The sequence below is a fragment of the Sprattus sprattus genome (genome assembly GCF_963457725.1).
Source record: "Sprattus sprattus genome assembly, chromosome: 10".
NCBI classification, from domain to species: domain Eukaryota; kingdom Metazoa; phylum Chordata; class Actinopteri; order Clupeiformes; family Clupeidae; genus Sprattus; species Sprattus sprattus.
In genome coordinates this window covers 5,208,485-5,225,523 of record NC_137908.1, presented here as the reverse complement: position 1 = coordinate 5,225,523, position 17,039 = coordinate 5,208,485, and the positions used below count along the sequence as shown (strand labels likewise).

General features: G+C 39.6%; 2 protein-coding genes across 3 annotated transcripts; both read right to left on the bottom strand.

Annotated features, from left to right (window-relative positions):
• Positions 1-2,407: 2,407 nt before the first annotated feature.
• LOC308371413 (H-2 class II histocompatibility antigen, E-S beta chain-like) lies at positions 2,408-4,529 on the bottom strand (the record flags this gene model as incomplete). Its single annotated transcript, XM_080846298.1, has 5 exons — positions 2,408-2,433; positions 2,675-2,788; positions 3,126-3,407; positions 3,882-4,163; positions 4,469-4,529. The coding sequence occupies 5 exons, from the start codon at positions 4,527-4,529 to the stop codon at positions 2,408-2,410; spliced, it is 765 nt and encodes a 254-aa protein (XP_080702424.1).
• A 4,195-nt stretch (positions 4,530-8,724) lies between these two features.
• LOC308371414 (H-2 class II histocompatibility antigen, A-U alpha chain-like) lies at positions 8,725-13,873 on the bottom strand. Of its 2 annotated transcripts, XM_080846300.1 has the most exons (5): positions 13,778-13,873; positions 13,068-13,316; positions 10,378-10,517; positions 10,233-10,299; positions 8,725-8,858 (listed from the first exon to the last, which is right to left on the bottom strand). In XM_080846300.1, the coding sequence occupies exons 1-5, from the start codon at positions 13,833-13,835 to the stop codon at positions 8,737-8,739; spliced, it is 636 nt and encodes a 211-aa protein (XP_080702426.1). In that variant the 5' UTR covers positions 13,836-13,873; the 3' UTR covers positions 8,725-8,736. The 2 variants fall into 2 exon arrangements, with proteins under 2 accessions (XP_080702426.1, XP_080702425.1); XM_080846299.1 differs by having other exon boundaries at positions 10,233-10,517.
• Positions 13,874-17,039: the final 3,166 nt, after the last annotated feature.

Sequence of the window (17,039 nt, the reverse complement as noted above, 5' to 3'; positions counted from 1 at the left end):
CACGAACCTCACCATTATTATATTCATCGTTGTCAAAACCATCCTCACCGTCATCACATCATCATCATTGTCACCTTGATCATTAATTGCAATATTTAATTTAATTGATACTAAAGCAGCAAACTTCTGTTGCAAACGCCACCAACAGCCCAGCTGACCCTGATTGAAGCTTGCCAACACAATAACTGGTGTCTTTTGGCAGTTAAGCTGGCAAAGACATGCTTGTGAAATCTTTTCATCCATTTTTTCATCCACACAGTGTGGTGGAAAATCTGTAAATTAAATCTTACTATCTGTGTGTATATTATTAACTACTCACAGAGATGGACACACTCCCACTCACAGTCAGAGATTAACACACACTCATATTAAGTCCTAAGCTGGCCACACTCTCCTACTAACATCTACAGATGTACACACACAAACAAACATTTACTCACTTATACAATTACACGCTCACTCACATACATGCGCATACACATAGAGACACACACACACACAGGCAGAAGTACAGAGGCAGACGCCCACGGACCCTGCCTGCGCACACACCCACACACACACACACCGAGGAGTATGATAACATGGCGGCCTATGTCGACTGCATGCGACTCGCACAGTTTTTGTTCAATATGTGAAAAATGATAATACTATATGAATCATTAGAATGTTCATAATAAGTACAAAGATATGGGTGTAACATAGCATGAGATACTACAGTGATAAATGATTGCAAAAGTCTTTAAAATTAACATGTTAGACGCGAGTCGCCATAGGCCTCAGTACTCCTCCTCTAGAGGTCTCTGGGGAGTACTGATAAGACCCACTCCAGTGTCATACAGAGTTCACTCTTGCAGGTGCACATGTTGTCTATTCAGCAAGACAGTTCTACACTATATAAGCCATTGCAATTCTTTGTATTAGTAGTTATGTCTTCGGACATGCTCAGGTTTATGACGTTGGTATTGCACTGACTGAATAAACTTCTTGATTCACACTCTGCCGGTCTGCTGGACTTTGTGAGTATTTTCACCACAAGTAACAAGAACTTAGAGTTTTAACCAGATCAGAAGACTGTATATTTTTCCTACTTTTAAACTATAAATCTGACACAACAACAGAACTACATAGGGCATATCCTGGATGGCTAGTGTGGAAGACAAACTATTTTCATTTCAGTGAGACCATTCTCGGAAAAGTGTCACCCCAAGAGTGACATAACTCAACCAGATCACTGTAAACTGAGGCCTGTCACAAATTTACTGAGCAGGTGGTGTCTCCTGTACATTAGACTTTGATGATGTGCTGCTTTATTTAAGTACATTTTAAAATATTAGATCATTAGATTATAAGTACTGGCATGATGACAGTAACTGGGTTCAAAACAGTTAACTCAGTTAACTTCGGTCATTCATGGATTAAAGTCATGATGGCAGTTTCTTTAAGATATGGATAGTGGAACACAAATAAAACTACACAAACAACATAACTGTAATATGCTTGAGCCAGTTTAAAAATATAAAAAAATTGCCTCAAAGATTCTTCAACAGTCTTGATTAACCGCGCACACACATACACACACTGAGAGAGCTAGAGTAAGATAGATAGACAGACAGCTTTTTTTCCAAACTTTATTGTAAGAAAGAAATGTTTCATATTGTGGTCGAAACGTCATGAACAAAGATCTACCGAAAACCCCAGGAGGGAATTATTTAACTGAGTGGCTCCAGCAGAGGGAGCCAAAGCCACACTAGTACACATTCTTTAAACCCTCCAATCACAAAGACTCAGTTGATTTCAGTTATCACTGTCGCTGCCAAATCTGAGTCCGCTGTAGATATTAGTCGCGCATGCTCAAACACAAACGGTTTACGGCAGAAGGCTCAGGAGCAAACTATCCGTGAAATTAGTTTAAATAAACCTCTTTGTGATTTCAGTTATCACAAGTGTTCGATACAGGAAATCATTGTTTTCCCTTCCTCTGCCAAAAACACACAAAAAAAAACAAAAACAAAACTATATTGTGGTTTTAAGATTCATGGGTATATGTAATTCACATTTCAAAAGCAAGTTTAGAAAAAAAGACAGGAAAAAACAGACAGCCATCTTAATCATAATCATCCCTGATATTCATGATTGATTTCTTGATAGATGTATTGATTGAATGTCAGTTCAGGGTGCTGTGACAGACCTGTAAGAATATAATACTCAAAGAATTAAATCACTTTTTTATGATGTATAAGCATACCAAGATTCCATTCCATACAGTGATACAGAAATATTAAGAACCAACTCGTTTTTATAATTGTATTTGAATTATAAATAGAGGATCAGCCTTCCTTCCAGGCTTCTTATTCTGAGATAAACTGTTAAAAAAGTGTAGAAATGTCTCATAAACTGATGACTTACTCTAACCACTGGGTACCAAGATCCGCCCTGTTAGAAAAGAAATCATTCAAATTAGACCATCATACAAAAAACTTATCTAAAAAAATTAAAAAATCTATGAAAAATAGCCCAGTTTACCAGCGCTGCTTTTTATCCAATAACCAAATGAACTTTAACAGACTAGTATGTTCTGAGTGTCTAAGGTCATCCATTATGCAGTGACATATTTTAACATATTCTATCCTGACTGCTGGATGCATGTTGGTTGCTGGTCATGCACACTACAGACCTCTGGACTTTGTCTTGTAGTAGATGAACCCAGCAGCAGTGACGATTAAGCCCAGCACCAGTGCTGCAGCTCCAATGGCAATCTTATTCCTCTCAGGCTCAGGCATGGAGGGGTCTGTGGAAACGTCACGTCACGTATGATGTGTGAGGTCATACAATCACACATTTGTACACATTTAACATTCATAATCATTGTCTGAACATAAAGACACTGGTACCAAAAGACATATTGGCCCGGTGGAAACAGTTTAAAGCTTAGCAGTGTTACCCGAGTGAAACCATGAAAAGGAACTACAGGTCTAGATGTTATCTAGTGTGCAGCTGCATGCATCCTATTGGGCATCACCTGTGTGTCTTAGCTGCAATGCACTTTTATGGAATTAACTACAGCAGATACGACATGAGGATACAGATGTGCGCTGAACCAGCTATAGCTGCAAGCCAGTTCTCACCCCAGACAAACTCCCTGGGCTCCGTCAGGCTAGCATGCTCCACCATACAGGAGATCTTCTCTCCAGCTTTGGGGGTGAACTCCAGGTGGGAGTGGGTCTGGTAGTACCAGTCTCCATCCGCCAGCTCCTCGCTAGATATCACATCCCCGGTCACCTCCTGGCCATCTCTGTGCCAGGTCACGCGGATCATCTTTGGGTAGAAGTTGTACGCGCTGCACATCAGCAGAGCAGGATGACCACCAGTGGAGGCCTTCCCCATAGTCAGTCTCACCTCTGGCTCAACTGCAAGACATAGCCCTTTGCATTATGTTAACGCACACACAGGCAATAAAATAAGTGTAGACATCACGTGTCTCATCTATCATTTGGTATTTTGAACTCAGTTATAATTAAGAAATAGCAACAATGAAGTTGGGTACTACTGAAGTTAGTTTATACTCTGTGAGCAAATGTTTACTAATTAAATGGATTCAGTGCATTGACATTGAATACATTGAGTAAAAAGTCATACAGTTGACATTCAATTAGAACATTAGGATTACAAAATATATATATTATACTGTCAATAGATAGATAGATTGATATTGTACTTTTTGTAGTTGAATGTTACTCAGACAAAAGTCATGATAAATGCATATTTGGCAATTTTCTCCTTGATCAGACGCCTCTCTAGACACCCTCTAGACAGTCTGATGAGCATGCTGTGTGTGTAAACTGATCTCCCTTCTCGAATGCTTCATATGACTCTTTACTCACTTTTCTTTGTTAGTACGGCATTAATGGTAATCTGGGCATTGCTCTTGCAGATTGTGTCCTTCTGAGCCCTCCTCTGTGCCAGTATAGCTGGATCGTTGTTCCATGCCTCTGCATTATGCACTCCAAACTCAGTGTATCCCACATACTTCCCCACAGTGCTGTTGAACCGTATGACTTCAGCCTTGTTAAATACATAAGACTGAATGTACTCCAGATCACTCAGGTCCCAGGAGCTGAAGCGGCACTGAGACACCGCATTTTGATAATATCCATTAAATCCATCTGCAGATGAAAACACCATTAGCAATATATCTCTACTGTAATATGATCAGCAGTTTAGAGTCATTCTCACATATGAGTGTCTACACATGCAGAGTGTCTGCTTTTTCGCCTGAACACTTTTGACACTAACATGACACTTGATTACAATCTATATGATATGTACTGATACTGTGTGTCATGTTGAGAGACATTTAGAAAGAGGACATGTACAGTGAAAGGCACCAAGCTTGCTTTGAAAATGACTGACTCTTTCTTTTATACGACTACATGTAGGTGTGTACAGATATAAACGGTATGGAACTTACCCACTCCCAAAAGAGTGGAGAGAATGATCACTCCAGAAATCCAATGTTGTGATGAGGACATTCTGCTGCCGTCTGAAGGTGCTAGAGGAAGACACAGAGTATTGAGAGTGGCACATGTGGAAATGGACCAATCAGTGTTGAGCATCGGGACTGTCAGGTGTTCCTATGCAGAGCTTGATTTGAATGAGCTAGAATTCTCATTCAACAGAATTAATTGACATATAAGTGAATGACATTTGTATAGGATACAAATAGTAAGGTATTTATTGATAATGGTGACAGTAATGGTTTCGTTCTGTGTGAATGTGTGCAACCCTTCAAAGACACTAGAACAGCTTTAATTCACTCTTTTTTTTATCTTATTGTTCAACCAACCTTTGGCAGTTCAAAAGGAATCGGTTTACATTGTGCTGTAACAATTATACCTGTACTGTGACAATATTATACATGACATAATTAGACAAAATATGCAGATGATCTGATATGGAGAAAACATTGAGCTTGTCTGCTGACCTCCACTCTCTCTAATGGAAAGTGCTGTTATTGTACCTGCTCTTCTCTGGCAGTGGTTCCACTGTCATGTTTCGACGGCTCAGGCTTGCTCTCATGGTGTTTCTTCAGTGTTTACCATTTCTTCATGATGTTGGTCTACACCAGATCAGTAGAAGATCACCCATACTCCAGCCCCTCACTCTTCTTCTCCTTTAAGCACCTTGGATGGATCGACAGGCCATGTCTTAATATAAACTATTATTTAGTTTTCATTGTGAACATTGAAATATTCTGTCGTCCCGCTACTACTGCGCAGCAACCCTTTATTTGACACTGTGTAGCACATACAGCTTTCACAAAGTATAGAGACTAAACTGACCATACTATAAACTGAAGGGGTCAGTGGGGTCAGAGCTCAGTATCCTGTGGAAGTATACCTCTTCTTTTCCGGAGTGTAAGACAGGACTGTAACACAGATGGCTTTCTAGGTGCAGGTTAGTCGTTGTTAGATTGTGGCTCTAACAACATTCAAGAACTGCATTGTTCCATGTGGTTGACTTTCCCACATCCCTGCTGGTGTTCTTATCTCTATCACCTGTCTCAGTGTTCTCCCTGTGCTTTTCCACACAAGGGTTAAACTTAAGGCAGTAAAATGGTTTTACCCCTTTTCCCCAGCAGGATTTTTTTTTTTTTTTTTACAGTTGAAGTAAGTGTGATATATTGGTTGCGCCAAACAGAGCAAAGCTTACGTTAATGGTGGCAAGCAAGCCAATGATTTTAGTTTTTGACCTGCAGTTGCTGTTACATTATACATTTCATGAAGCTGTTTACTGTTGTTTGTTATTAATAACCCAAGTGTTTGTCTACCTGTTGGTTTAATTTTTTCATTCCTTTTTTAAATTGCATTCACCAGCTTTCTTATTTCTCATCTTTTTCTCCTTGTTAACTTCAACTTCTGCTTCTTTGTCCCCACTATGTTCTAACACAGAGACACATTAGTAAGTAATGGAGGTTATGGTCTAAATGTCATGCTGAGTCATGTTAACATGCACATCATGTACAGTAATCATTTAGCAGTGACATTGTTCTGTACAATTTAGAGCAAAGGGGAAGTATTGTATGTATGCTCCCTGGATGTCGAACCCATGAGTTTGGCATTGCTAAATTGAGCATAGAGAGTAGTGGATCTGGGGCCGTATTCACAAAGCCTTTTATCTTACCACTAGGAGTGCTCCTAACTCGCGCTAAAACATTTTACGTAGGAGTAATTTCTTAAAAGTGATTCACAACGGCTCTGAGACCTACTCATACTAAGGATAATACAAACTCCTAAGCTTAAGATAAAAGCACCGTTGCTATGGATGACGTCGATTCTCATGCACGAGTTTAGAAGGGGTGAGGATGGTGATTGGTTGTTGACAGGCTCTCTCAATAAAAACTCATTCGTGACGTCCCTCTAACAATCCCACTATATCAACTGAAAATAAGAGAATAAGCTAAGCTTCAAATTAAGTCATATTAAATAGTTATGGACAGTGCAGTTAGCAGAATGCACACGCATGATGACAAGTTTGTGCATCCAACGGGAATGACACTTTGCACGTTAAGAGAAAAAGAAAGCGATCAATATAAAATATGGCAATTGCATGTAATCAAGGCAGTAATAATTAAAGCACCCAGCAAACTGTTAGGCTATTATATTTCCAGCCCTTGGCCCCTTCAAATATCAGCACATACGGCCCTTCAAGCGAAACGAACGTGAAACGTAGCCTAAGCGAAAGCCTACTGGTCCCAGGACCAATAGCCACTGTCAGCCCAGCGGCATCCAGCTGGTAAGTTCTCAAAAACCTGCTGCAGTCCGCTCTCCGTTGAAATGCACGAGTCATCGGTACATCCAGGCCACGGTGGACGTAAACGTCCTCATCTTTTGATGGGGCAATTATTGTCATGTGTGTCCCGGCACTGGACATTCCTGCGATCGCCATGGAATTGACTTTATCTTGTGTAATTGGCGATTGTCCAAAGGCAACTGGATAAACTGTTGGATGATGTGGGGTCTACAGTGCGTTGATAGTTTGATGAATTAAACGGCTGACTGATGATTCCCAGTGTCGTCATTTGCGTTTTCCGCAAAGCCAAATAGGCTACCTTTATGTTTCCAAACATTTCACTTAGGGACACATCGTTGTTTAAAGGCGTCATTGCATCCCGTGCTAATTCTACGACAATATTAAAACCTTCACAGTTTAAGCAATGTCTTTTATCAATTCCAAGTCGGCTGCATCCATCTTACGATTTTTTGCGAATAAGTCTTAGTGACTTAGGAGTCCTCATGAGGAGTTTTAAGCTGTCTTAGACTTAGGTGCTACTTTTAGGGATAAAATACTTTGTGAAAAAAAAAATAGGAGTCCTAAATTTAAGACTACCACGCCCATTATTTTTAGGAGTTTCTCCTAAATTCACCACTTATGAGCTACTTTTAGCCCTAAGATTCTTTGTGAATACGGCCCCTGATATTTAAGTCCAGTTAATATAATATAATCAAGTACTAATCAAGATTACTTTTTATACTCGTATTTACATATTCCCCTTCTGCCACGCAACCTCCACACCCCCTTCCTAACTCCTCCCGGCCGACCTCAAGCAGATGGGTCCCCCCTTATGTGCTGTGGTTCCGCTTAAGGTTCCTTCCTGATTAACAGGGAGTTTTTCCTTACCCCTGTCGCCATTGTGATTGCTCTAAGGGGGTCCAGGCACTGGGCTCTGTTAAGCACCTTGAGACAATTGTATTGTTTTGGCGCTATATAAATGAAATTGAATAAAAGAAGAAAATTGAATTCATTAATCTCAACAAATTTAAATGGATGTTAGGTCATGATTCAAATATATTCACAGATTCATGTCTTCAGTTCATGTACAGTAGTTATACCTTTATTTACTTTATTTTCTTCCAGACTCAAACCACACATAATATTTCATAATGGCCCAGTTAAATTAAACCAGGACGAGGCTAATTATCCTTAATACACAATATTAAGCTTCCTGAGACGTTGCCTAAATTCAGATTAATGAATTGTAGACTAAAGAGTCTCACACTAAGGGGTTCCCTTTACTAAGTCACATGAAAGATTTAGCTGAAACAAACTAATTACTTCAGCTGAATTTGATTTGTATATAGTGAAAAGGTCATTAAAATATATGTCATCAAAATCATTCAGTGGGTTTCTCCTTTATATAAGCAACCTACTCCCGATCTTGAAATCAAGATAATCATTGTCCTCTTTTGTCACCTGAATCTAAAGTCAAACCTGACTTTAAGGCTTCATTTCCATCTAGATTAGCTCTAAACATCCCTATGGAAATCAGATTTTTTAAATCAAGACTAGGGCAAGTCTGAGACTTTTTTTATCAGAGAAATCTGGGTTTAATAAATGGTTTAATCTATGACTTGGCTTAATCCCTGTTTAGAAAATGAGGCCAATATGTTTTATGAAAATTCATAATTCAGGTTTAATCCACAGAATATTAATTAAAACTCCAAAGTAGAATCCATAACATTTTCATAAACATCAGAGAATATTCAAATCTACAGTTAACCAAAGTAAAAATAGTAGTACAAACAGTGGTTTACAGAGGGGTTATTGTGAAGATTCATTCTTCCATTAAACTTTCAACATAATTCTGAGGCAGAGAAACAGAGAATGTCAGGTTTTCTGCATGATCAATATTTCATTCATCTGATGGGAATGAATAGGAAGCCACAATAGAATGCAGTTTCAGTTGCACTGGTTTCCCTTGACGAGGAAGAATGTTCCGGTAGCCACTCCCAGCAGTCCCAGAGTCAGACCCACTCCACAGAACACTGAGGGACCAAGACTGGGCTCTGACGCTTCAACATCTGAGGAAGACACAGATGTGCACACACACACACACACACACACACACACACACACACACACACACACACACACACACACACACACACACACACACACACACACACACACACACACACACACACACACACACACACACACACACACACACACACACACCTCAACATTTGAGAAACACACACAATCAATATTTATATATATCTATAATGATCAATAATCTCAAGCCCACAACTACATTTACTTTAATAGAACTGATGGTAATTTTTGTATACCAAAAGATTCAGTCAAGAAGCAGGTTTAATCCTGTACAGTGATGCACATCAAGGAAGAGAGACAGAGGTTTCACTCAAAAGCTTCACCTATGTCGTCTTCTAATCAGCAATTGTAACATTTTAGTTCTTATCTTTCCCATAGCATAAGGGGTTTAACCCTATAGTCCATTCCCTCCATGAATATGTATTAGATCACTACCTCTGAGACGGGAACATTTCGCACCTTTGTCTCAGGGAAAATTGGTTAAGAGATCCAGCTGTGAGCACATGTCTCAGAGTCCTGTATTGATGAAGGCAAGGTTAATCAAAGACTAATACTTTAAGTTTAACGCGTTATTAACCCATTTTAACGGTGGCAATTTTTTTATTGCGCGATTAACGCGTTTTTTTCTTTTGGCCTCGCAAACTGTGTAGTAGGCTAACGTTACGTTTCAGTGAATGGCGAAATGGATGATAAAAAGCTTCTGAATAGAAAGTTTACCTTTAAAAGTTGTGTTGTGCAAAAGAAGCGAGCTTCACTGTTGTCTGAAAATGTCAACAGGCAGCTGGCTAAAAGCACAGAAGTATTAGGCTTACCTTTTATTGGTAACGTAACTGTTACGGTTCATTGTTTTTGAAATAAGAGGCCTGACTTCTATGTTCACAGCAAACTTGAAAAAAAGAAAATATTAAGCCATGGTTTAACTGCACTATAGGCTGAGTCCTTGTTTATCTGAAATCTGCACTTTATAATTTGGCAATGTTGTTTTTCCAATAAAATAAAACATTGCATAAAGCAAGCCAATCCACTTTTCCATGTTGATAAGAGCATTAAAATAAAATAAAAATGATTGAAAAAAATCATTGAAGGGACATTTAGAATAGATGAGAAAAATATTTGCGCTTAAAAAATGTGCGATAAATCGCGATTAATTTTGAGTTAACTATGACAAAAAGCGATTAATCGCGATTAAATATTTTAATCGTTTGACAGCACTATCAAAGACACTTTGATTTGACCAAGGGGGAGGGGGGGGGGGTGGAGAGGTGAGAACACTTATCAACACCCCTTTCATGTCCACAGAATAAAGACCAGAAATGTAGCAATATGATGTAATGTTTTACCAAACTCTCTTGTCATGGGCCCCTCCAGTGCAGAGTGCTCCACAGTGCAGGTGTAGATGTCCCCCTCCTGAGGGGTGAACTTCAGGGTTAAGAACTGGCTGTAGGAGAAGTCATTAACATTGATGTGGAACTGACTGCTGCTCACTCCCTGGGTCACGTTCTTGTTGTTCTTGGTCCACCTCACAGTGAGCCGGGGAGGGTAGAACCCAGTGATGTAGCAGATGAGAGTGTTGTCAGTGCCCACCTTCACCTCATGTCTGGGGTAGATGGAGCTCATGGGGGGGGCTGGGGACGACGTAAAAGAGTGAAATGGTGTCCCCCTGACAGGAAGACATTGCTGTGCAACACTTTCTGATTTATTATCAGTGACAATTGACACACACACACACACTGTGAACATAAGAGAAACATACAATGAGGGAGAGACAAAGCTGTCTTGTAGTCCTTTCATATGCAGTGAGACACTCAGTTATTACTGCAGTAGAAAGAGGAATGGGAAAGGAGTGAGAGAGTAGTGTCAAAGACAGTGAGAGAGTAAGAGTGAGTGAGTGAAAGAAAGTAGTCCCATAAACTGAGAGTGTTACAGGGAGCTCATCATCCTGATAACATGTACACCTTACTAATGCTGGACGACTATAAAGCCTATAAAGTGTCTTCTGAGTATAGAAATGTACATCGTGAAAAAACTCCACAATGAGCAAAACTGTAAACTCATTTACTGCAGCCATACAATCACAATAATGTGCATGTTAGGCCTACTTGGTCAGTTTTTTTTTAAAGTTAAGTGTCCCAAAACTTTGCTGTCTCAATGACAGTCTGCCTATTGAAGAATGATAAAATGTCAATATACCTTGCAGTTTTTCACTATTGTTAAGACCTAAAAAGCAAAAATTCGGCACAACCTTCACGTCATGTTTCAATCAAATAACTCCCTTATCAGCGTTGCCCTTATTTGCATTAGACTCTGATTTTCCTTGTGAACACTCTAATGTCAATAACACATCACATTGTTGTCAAAACACTGTACCCAAAGTTCTGTTGTTGCACACACTTCTGAAGTAAAATATCAAAGCATCAACCTGGAAGACACAAATAGTCAAATCTCTAAACTTTCAGGTCTTTTGACCAATTTGCAGTGTCTGGAGCCTCTGTTTTGTTGGGTAAACTATTGAAAACTTTGAAAAGATCGACAACCAGAGAAGGAGAGGGATAAGAGAGAGAGGAGGAGGACAAGAAGGAGGAGGAGTAGGAGGACAGAGAGAAGGAAGAGGAGGACAAGGAGGAGGAAAAAAAAAAAAAAAAAAAAACATGTGACGTCATCACCATCCGTTTCAAAATGCTGACCCCCCCGAAGCTGGAGTGATAATTCGAACACTGAGAGAATGAGGACAAGGTGAAGAAGGAGGAGGAGGAGGAGAAAGAAGAAGGAAAATGGTCATCTCTAATGACATTTGGGCCGCTGTGGTAAACAGGTTGTTGAAGGTGGGAAGGAGAAAGTCTGAGAATGAATAGAAGAAACAATGTGAGGGGAGGAGGACAAGTAAACACCACGTTGACTCCTTTGATTTGTGTCCCTTTTACTGTGGTAGTGTATATTGTAGTAGGCCTACAGTGCATTGTAGGCTGTATAAGGACAATACGTAAACAAGGTGTATGGCCCTGAACATTGTGCTTTCTATTTGGTACAGTAACAGTACTGATTGCTCAATAGATTTTGACTGGTTGCAGGTTCATATCAACAAAGAACAAGAGTGAGTTGTTAGTAGTGAGATGCAGGGTACAGTACTTTAGGGGTACAAGAAGGAGAAAGAACAAACACAAATTAGAGCAAAGCAAAGTAGTAATTTCTGATACATTTGTATGGCTACTATGAGAGAACATGTTTTCATTCATCAAAAGTCAATGATAGATAAATATGAAATTTGTTTGGAGGTAAAACATTTTTTACTTCTCCCTGAGAACTATATGTTTTGAACAGTGTGTTTTCTATTTTTTGGTGTATTGTTTACTGACATTTTGAACACTTTGTTTATGATTTGACAGCAGTGTTTGATTTTGAGCAAAGGTAAAACTGTTTTGAGGCGAAAGTTTCATTTTGCAAGAGGATTCAGAGGTTTTGTAAATAGTGCTTGAAGATGAGGTTTTGTGTTTAGAGTTTAGAGAAAATGAGTGACTGTTTCAAGAATGTGTTTTAGCAATTGTAAAAAACTGTAAAAGAGTGAAATGGTGTCCCCCTGACAGGAAGACATTACTGTGCAACACTTTCTGATTTATTTATGTGAGGACAACGGTATTGCTGTTTTATGTTTGACCTTTTATGTTTTTTGTAGGCCTACACTGATACATTTTACAAAAGGAGAAATGGCTCAATGAGTCATTGTCATTCATATGGTGTGTTTCGATGATTGTGTTTTCAATTTTGCACTTCTGTGTGCTGTAAATGCTTGGTAGTGTGCAGCAAATGCTTAGTTGTGTGTACTAAATGATTGTATGTGTGTGTGTTTTGATAATATGGCTGTGTACCAAATGAAAACACAAATTTGAGAGATTTGATAGTAGAGTCATCTTGCAAAGGGAGTGTCAGGTTTAGCATTTTGTGTGTGAGGTTTTCAGTTTTCTGTGTGCAGTTTTGAAAAAGCCGTTATTGTTTTGAAAAACGGGTTTTAGCAATAGTGAAAAACTGTAATAAAATTGCACTAAATTTTTCTTTTTCATGTGGAAAATCATGATCATCAAACAGCTTTGTCCTTAAATATATCATACTGTATATGAGTACATGACCAGTGATTAAAACTGACTGAAGAAAATAAAATCAGTGACGTTATTTAGACTCACCTTCTGCTGCTGCTGGACTTTTGTATGCTTTTACGATTGTTTGCAAGTTCTGTCTGCAGCGCTGCTGGTTTGCAACTGCCCCCTCATACATGCGCTCCACATATTCACCTGGATCAGCAAACTCAGGCATTGTCGAAATATATTTGCCCTTGGTGAAGTCTGCGTGGCCTATCTCTTCCCCATCCACACCAAGCATATTCTCTCCATCTGAATCTGTGCACCCGATCATGTAAATTGTCACATGTACAACTGGAACACAAAACAACACAAAGTTTTAAAACTCCTGCACAAGCTGATAAAATACATGTCAATATGTGAAAGTGATATGGCCACTTCATCCACATAACTCAGTAGAGGTATGATAGATATTCTTTCATTTCATCTAAGTAGCTCTTCACCAACCATGACATCAGCAAGGACTAATTCATAAATTATTCCATTGTGATATTTTGCAGCCTATCCTCAGCGTACACACCATGGTCTATCCATGGTGAACACTAGTCATATAGGACTTAAATCGCAAATTTCATTTAATTGTAAATGCAACATTATCCCATAGAGATAACGTGTGAACAACTCTTCCCCAACTGAACACAAATTCTATGCAGTGTTGAACTTGTCGCTCATAGTATATAATTCACAAGTGTTTTCTTTCCTCAGCATTCTCAATGTGAAAACCCCAGTGAACTAAAAAGAGGCAGTTTACTCACTCTTAGTGTCTGTGCAGATAATCCCAGTAAGGACCAGTAAAACCCATGTTAAAGTCATCTTTGGAGGCAGGAACAGAAGGGGTCTCAGTGTTGAATAGAGAGTGAGAGCACAGGGAAGACAAACTCTCTCAGACTACAGAGAAACTCAACTGAGACACTCACCCAACAACCAATCAGGTAATCAGGTTCCTCAGTGCATCATCTGTGTCCGGGAGAACACTCCTGTCAAATTTCAGTGTAGGATTTCTGTCAAGCCTTAAGTGAGTTAATCACAAACAATATATATTACTTCTTCATCCGATTTTCATTTACTGTTTATAATGAAACCACCCACTGCTTTTCACCGTTTGATTTGTTCAAATGATCACTGAGTTTTTTTCCTGCTGCATACATTCTGAGACCAAAGCAAATGGAAGAGATACAAGAATTGAGGTTTCCAATTAGGCATTAATTGACACCGTGTTCTATCAGGGTAGCATCAGAAACGCACCTCCAGCCCTGTCAATTTTAGCACAGAGGTCAACCTTGGACATACTGTACACACAGACTGCATTTCAGACATCAAAAAGATTTGCAATAGATGAACCCAAGCTTTGTTATATGTTTCAGTTGCACAGCATCTGAGTGTCAGGATACCTGTTGTTTAATACCAAATGTATATTATAACCAAATTCAGATTTGCTTTGAAGGCAATTTGGTTGCTGCAGTGCTTTACAGACCATTTTAGTGCAGATTGTTGGGGGTTCTATTGTTGGGCAGTCATGATGATGTGGTTAGCACATATGGGCTACAGTCAGCGCAAGGTATTCTGTGAAGGAGGGCCTTTACAGACCCCGGGTACAACATGGAGCCCAACCAGTTGTTGTTGTGTCCAGCTGCTTAGGTTGGGCAGTTGTTATGGGGGTCAGACACTGAGTGTTATGCAGAAGTCAGAGGCTTCAGCTTCTCATATTCCAAGCTTTATTTGGCATAGAGCCACACTCCTCTGAGGTGGTTCATTTGGGGACACGCAATATACATATTTCACTAGCCGGATCAAGGAGCGAGACCTGCTTAAAAGGTGCAAAATGCTGCTGCCATAGAGTTTACAAGAACCGGGGAAGACAATCACGTTTAAGGAACTCTTAGTGGTGAAGCACCAGCATCCAGTTTTAGATTTCAATGGTCACAACACCATCCAACATGAGAGCTATTTATTTATCTCTGTGACAGATGCATTCTCTGGTCTCTGATACTGGCTTCACCACTTTGTTATTTTCCCTGATGAAGCTGAACTGAGAGGCTCAGTGCTGAGGTCCCATCCAAGCTCCACCACACAGTCATAACAAAGAGAAGCAGCCACTCAAGTTTAACCAGCCTGGGAAAATCCCCACTGATTCCACTTCATGCACCAATCACAGGCCCTGTTACAAGGCCATCACCTGTTGCCGGGTACAAATCACATTTGAACATGTTCGTATTCGTGTTTGATAGGGTCCATCGGTGGATATGGAGGTCTGGCCAGGAGTCTTCCTACCATATATGCAGCTACTTCCTATATGTGTAGGTGTGTTTCATGTATGGATTCAGTTGGCCTATGGCTACATACATTTACAGTGGCTTTGTACCTAATTTGCATATTTTAGCTGGTATGCTGCTCAGCTCTGGGACCAACTCTATTCTTAATGGGCTTTTAGCTGATACATGGACAGTGAATGTTTCAGCTAAAAGCCCATTAAGAATAGAGTACCTGAAACCAGATAACAAACAGCATCTGAGAACCGTATGGTTTGAGTCTAGGTTTGAAATTGTCTTCAGTTACGACACCTTTATTTTCATCAGGAAATTGGTACACTATTATGACAGACCCAGTGTACACTATTATGACAGACCCAGTGCACACTATTATGACAGACCCAGTGCATACTATTCTGATAGACCCAGTTATTATTGTGTTGTAACACCTTCCTTATAAGGAATACAAATCCAATTAAAAACAAGTCAACATTGATCCCACAGTGATATTCTTATCATGATGTCCATGACCCACACTTTATTGCACACAAGCAAAGTTTACACACCAAATTGTTACCCCCAGCATGTACATTTGGGGGCAATATGCTCCTACGATGACAGCAAAGTCCCTTTAGGGCCTAATATGTTCTCTCAGGGTGATCTGTCTCATGATTGTAAAATGCCGAAATCAAAGGTGAAATCTTGCAATGGCATTTAGACTGGCAGACTCTGCAGAGACAACAACAGATCATTCCAGCTAGACCAGTTTGGCCTGGTGATTCAAACAGTGCTTTTGCGAGCAAGGGCCTGTCTCACTCGTAACCATTCAAATTACCACAGCAACATGATGTGCCGTAACCATTCAGATAAAAAAAAACTTTTCAGGTGAAGGACACTACTTACACAGCAGAAGGATTTGTTACTAACTACTCTAATTCAGATGCCAACAGAATTTTCAGCCGTTTACCTCAGATTCACGTAATGGCTTCAAAGTCCTCAATGAGTTTGTTATATTATATTATCTTGTAACCATGAGCCCAAGATTAATCCTGGACGTATAAAAGGTTGGCCTAAACTACCAGCTGTGGTGAGACCTGGCTCTTGAGCTAGTGCCCTTCATGTTTAATGTTTAATGTTTAACTACTTGGGGGAAAAGGAGGGAAAAGGAGGAAGAACAACTAACACCAGACACACAACATTCATACAACATTCACTCAACAAATGGAGTCTATGTCCCTGCTGTTTGTGGTTAACACGAGCACAGACAGCAGAGAAGAGAGAGACATGTCACAGAAAAGTCCCTACTCTCCCCCAAAGGTCTCCTCACACTACTTCCTGTTTCACTGAAGGGAAGAAAGCCTATTGGCTGCTGTTGTGACTTCACTAGTTACTAGCAGAGTGAACTCTGAAACAGGATGAGGGAGTAGTTCTGGGCGTTACCGGGAGATTCACTCATGGTACACCAGGAAATACAAGGTCACTAAAGTTTATAAAAATATATCTGTTTTCACCACACAACACCACACAAAACCCCTGAATGCAAAACAAATTTCTGAAAGACAGATTTTGAAACCTGTCAATAGATAGTATCAATCTAACATCTGAATTCATGCACTAACATGCGTTCGAATATTGTGCTTAATATTAAAATAAAAAAAAATAAAATTGATAATAAATAAATCTAAATAAAATTGCTTTTAAAAGGCTTCTGTGTGACATAAATGTTAGAACAGAGAGTAAAAAAAATCTCCTCAGAAGGAATACTTGT

Coding starts and splice junctions, on each gene's coding strand:
- LOC308371414 (XM_080846299.1), bottom strand. CDS start 13,835: ATGACTTTAACATGGGTTTTACTGGTCCTTACTGGGATTATCTGCACA. Junction 10,518..13,067: donor AAGTCCAGCAGCAGCAGAAG/GTGAGTCTAAAT, acceptor CGTCGTCCCCAG/CCCCCCCCATGAGCTCCATC. Junction 8,859..10,232: donor GCCCATGACAAGAGAGTTTG/GTAAAACATTAC, acceptor TGTCTTCCTCAG/ATGTTGAAGCGTCAGAGCCC.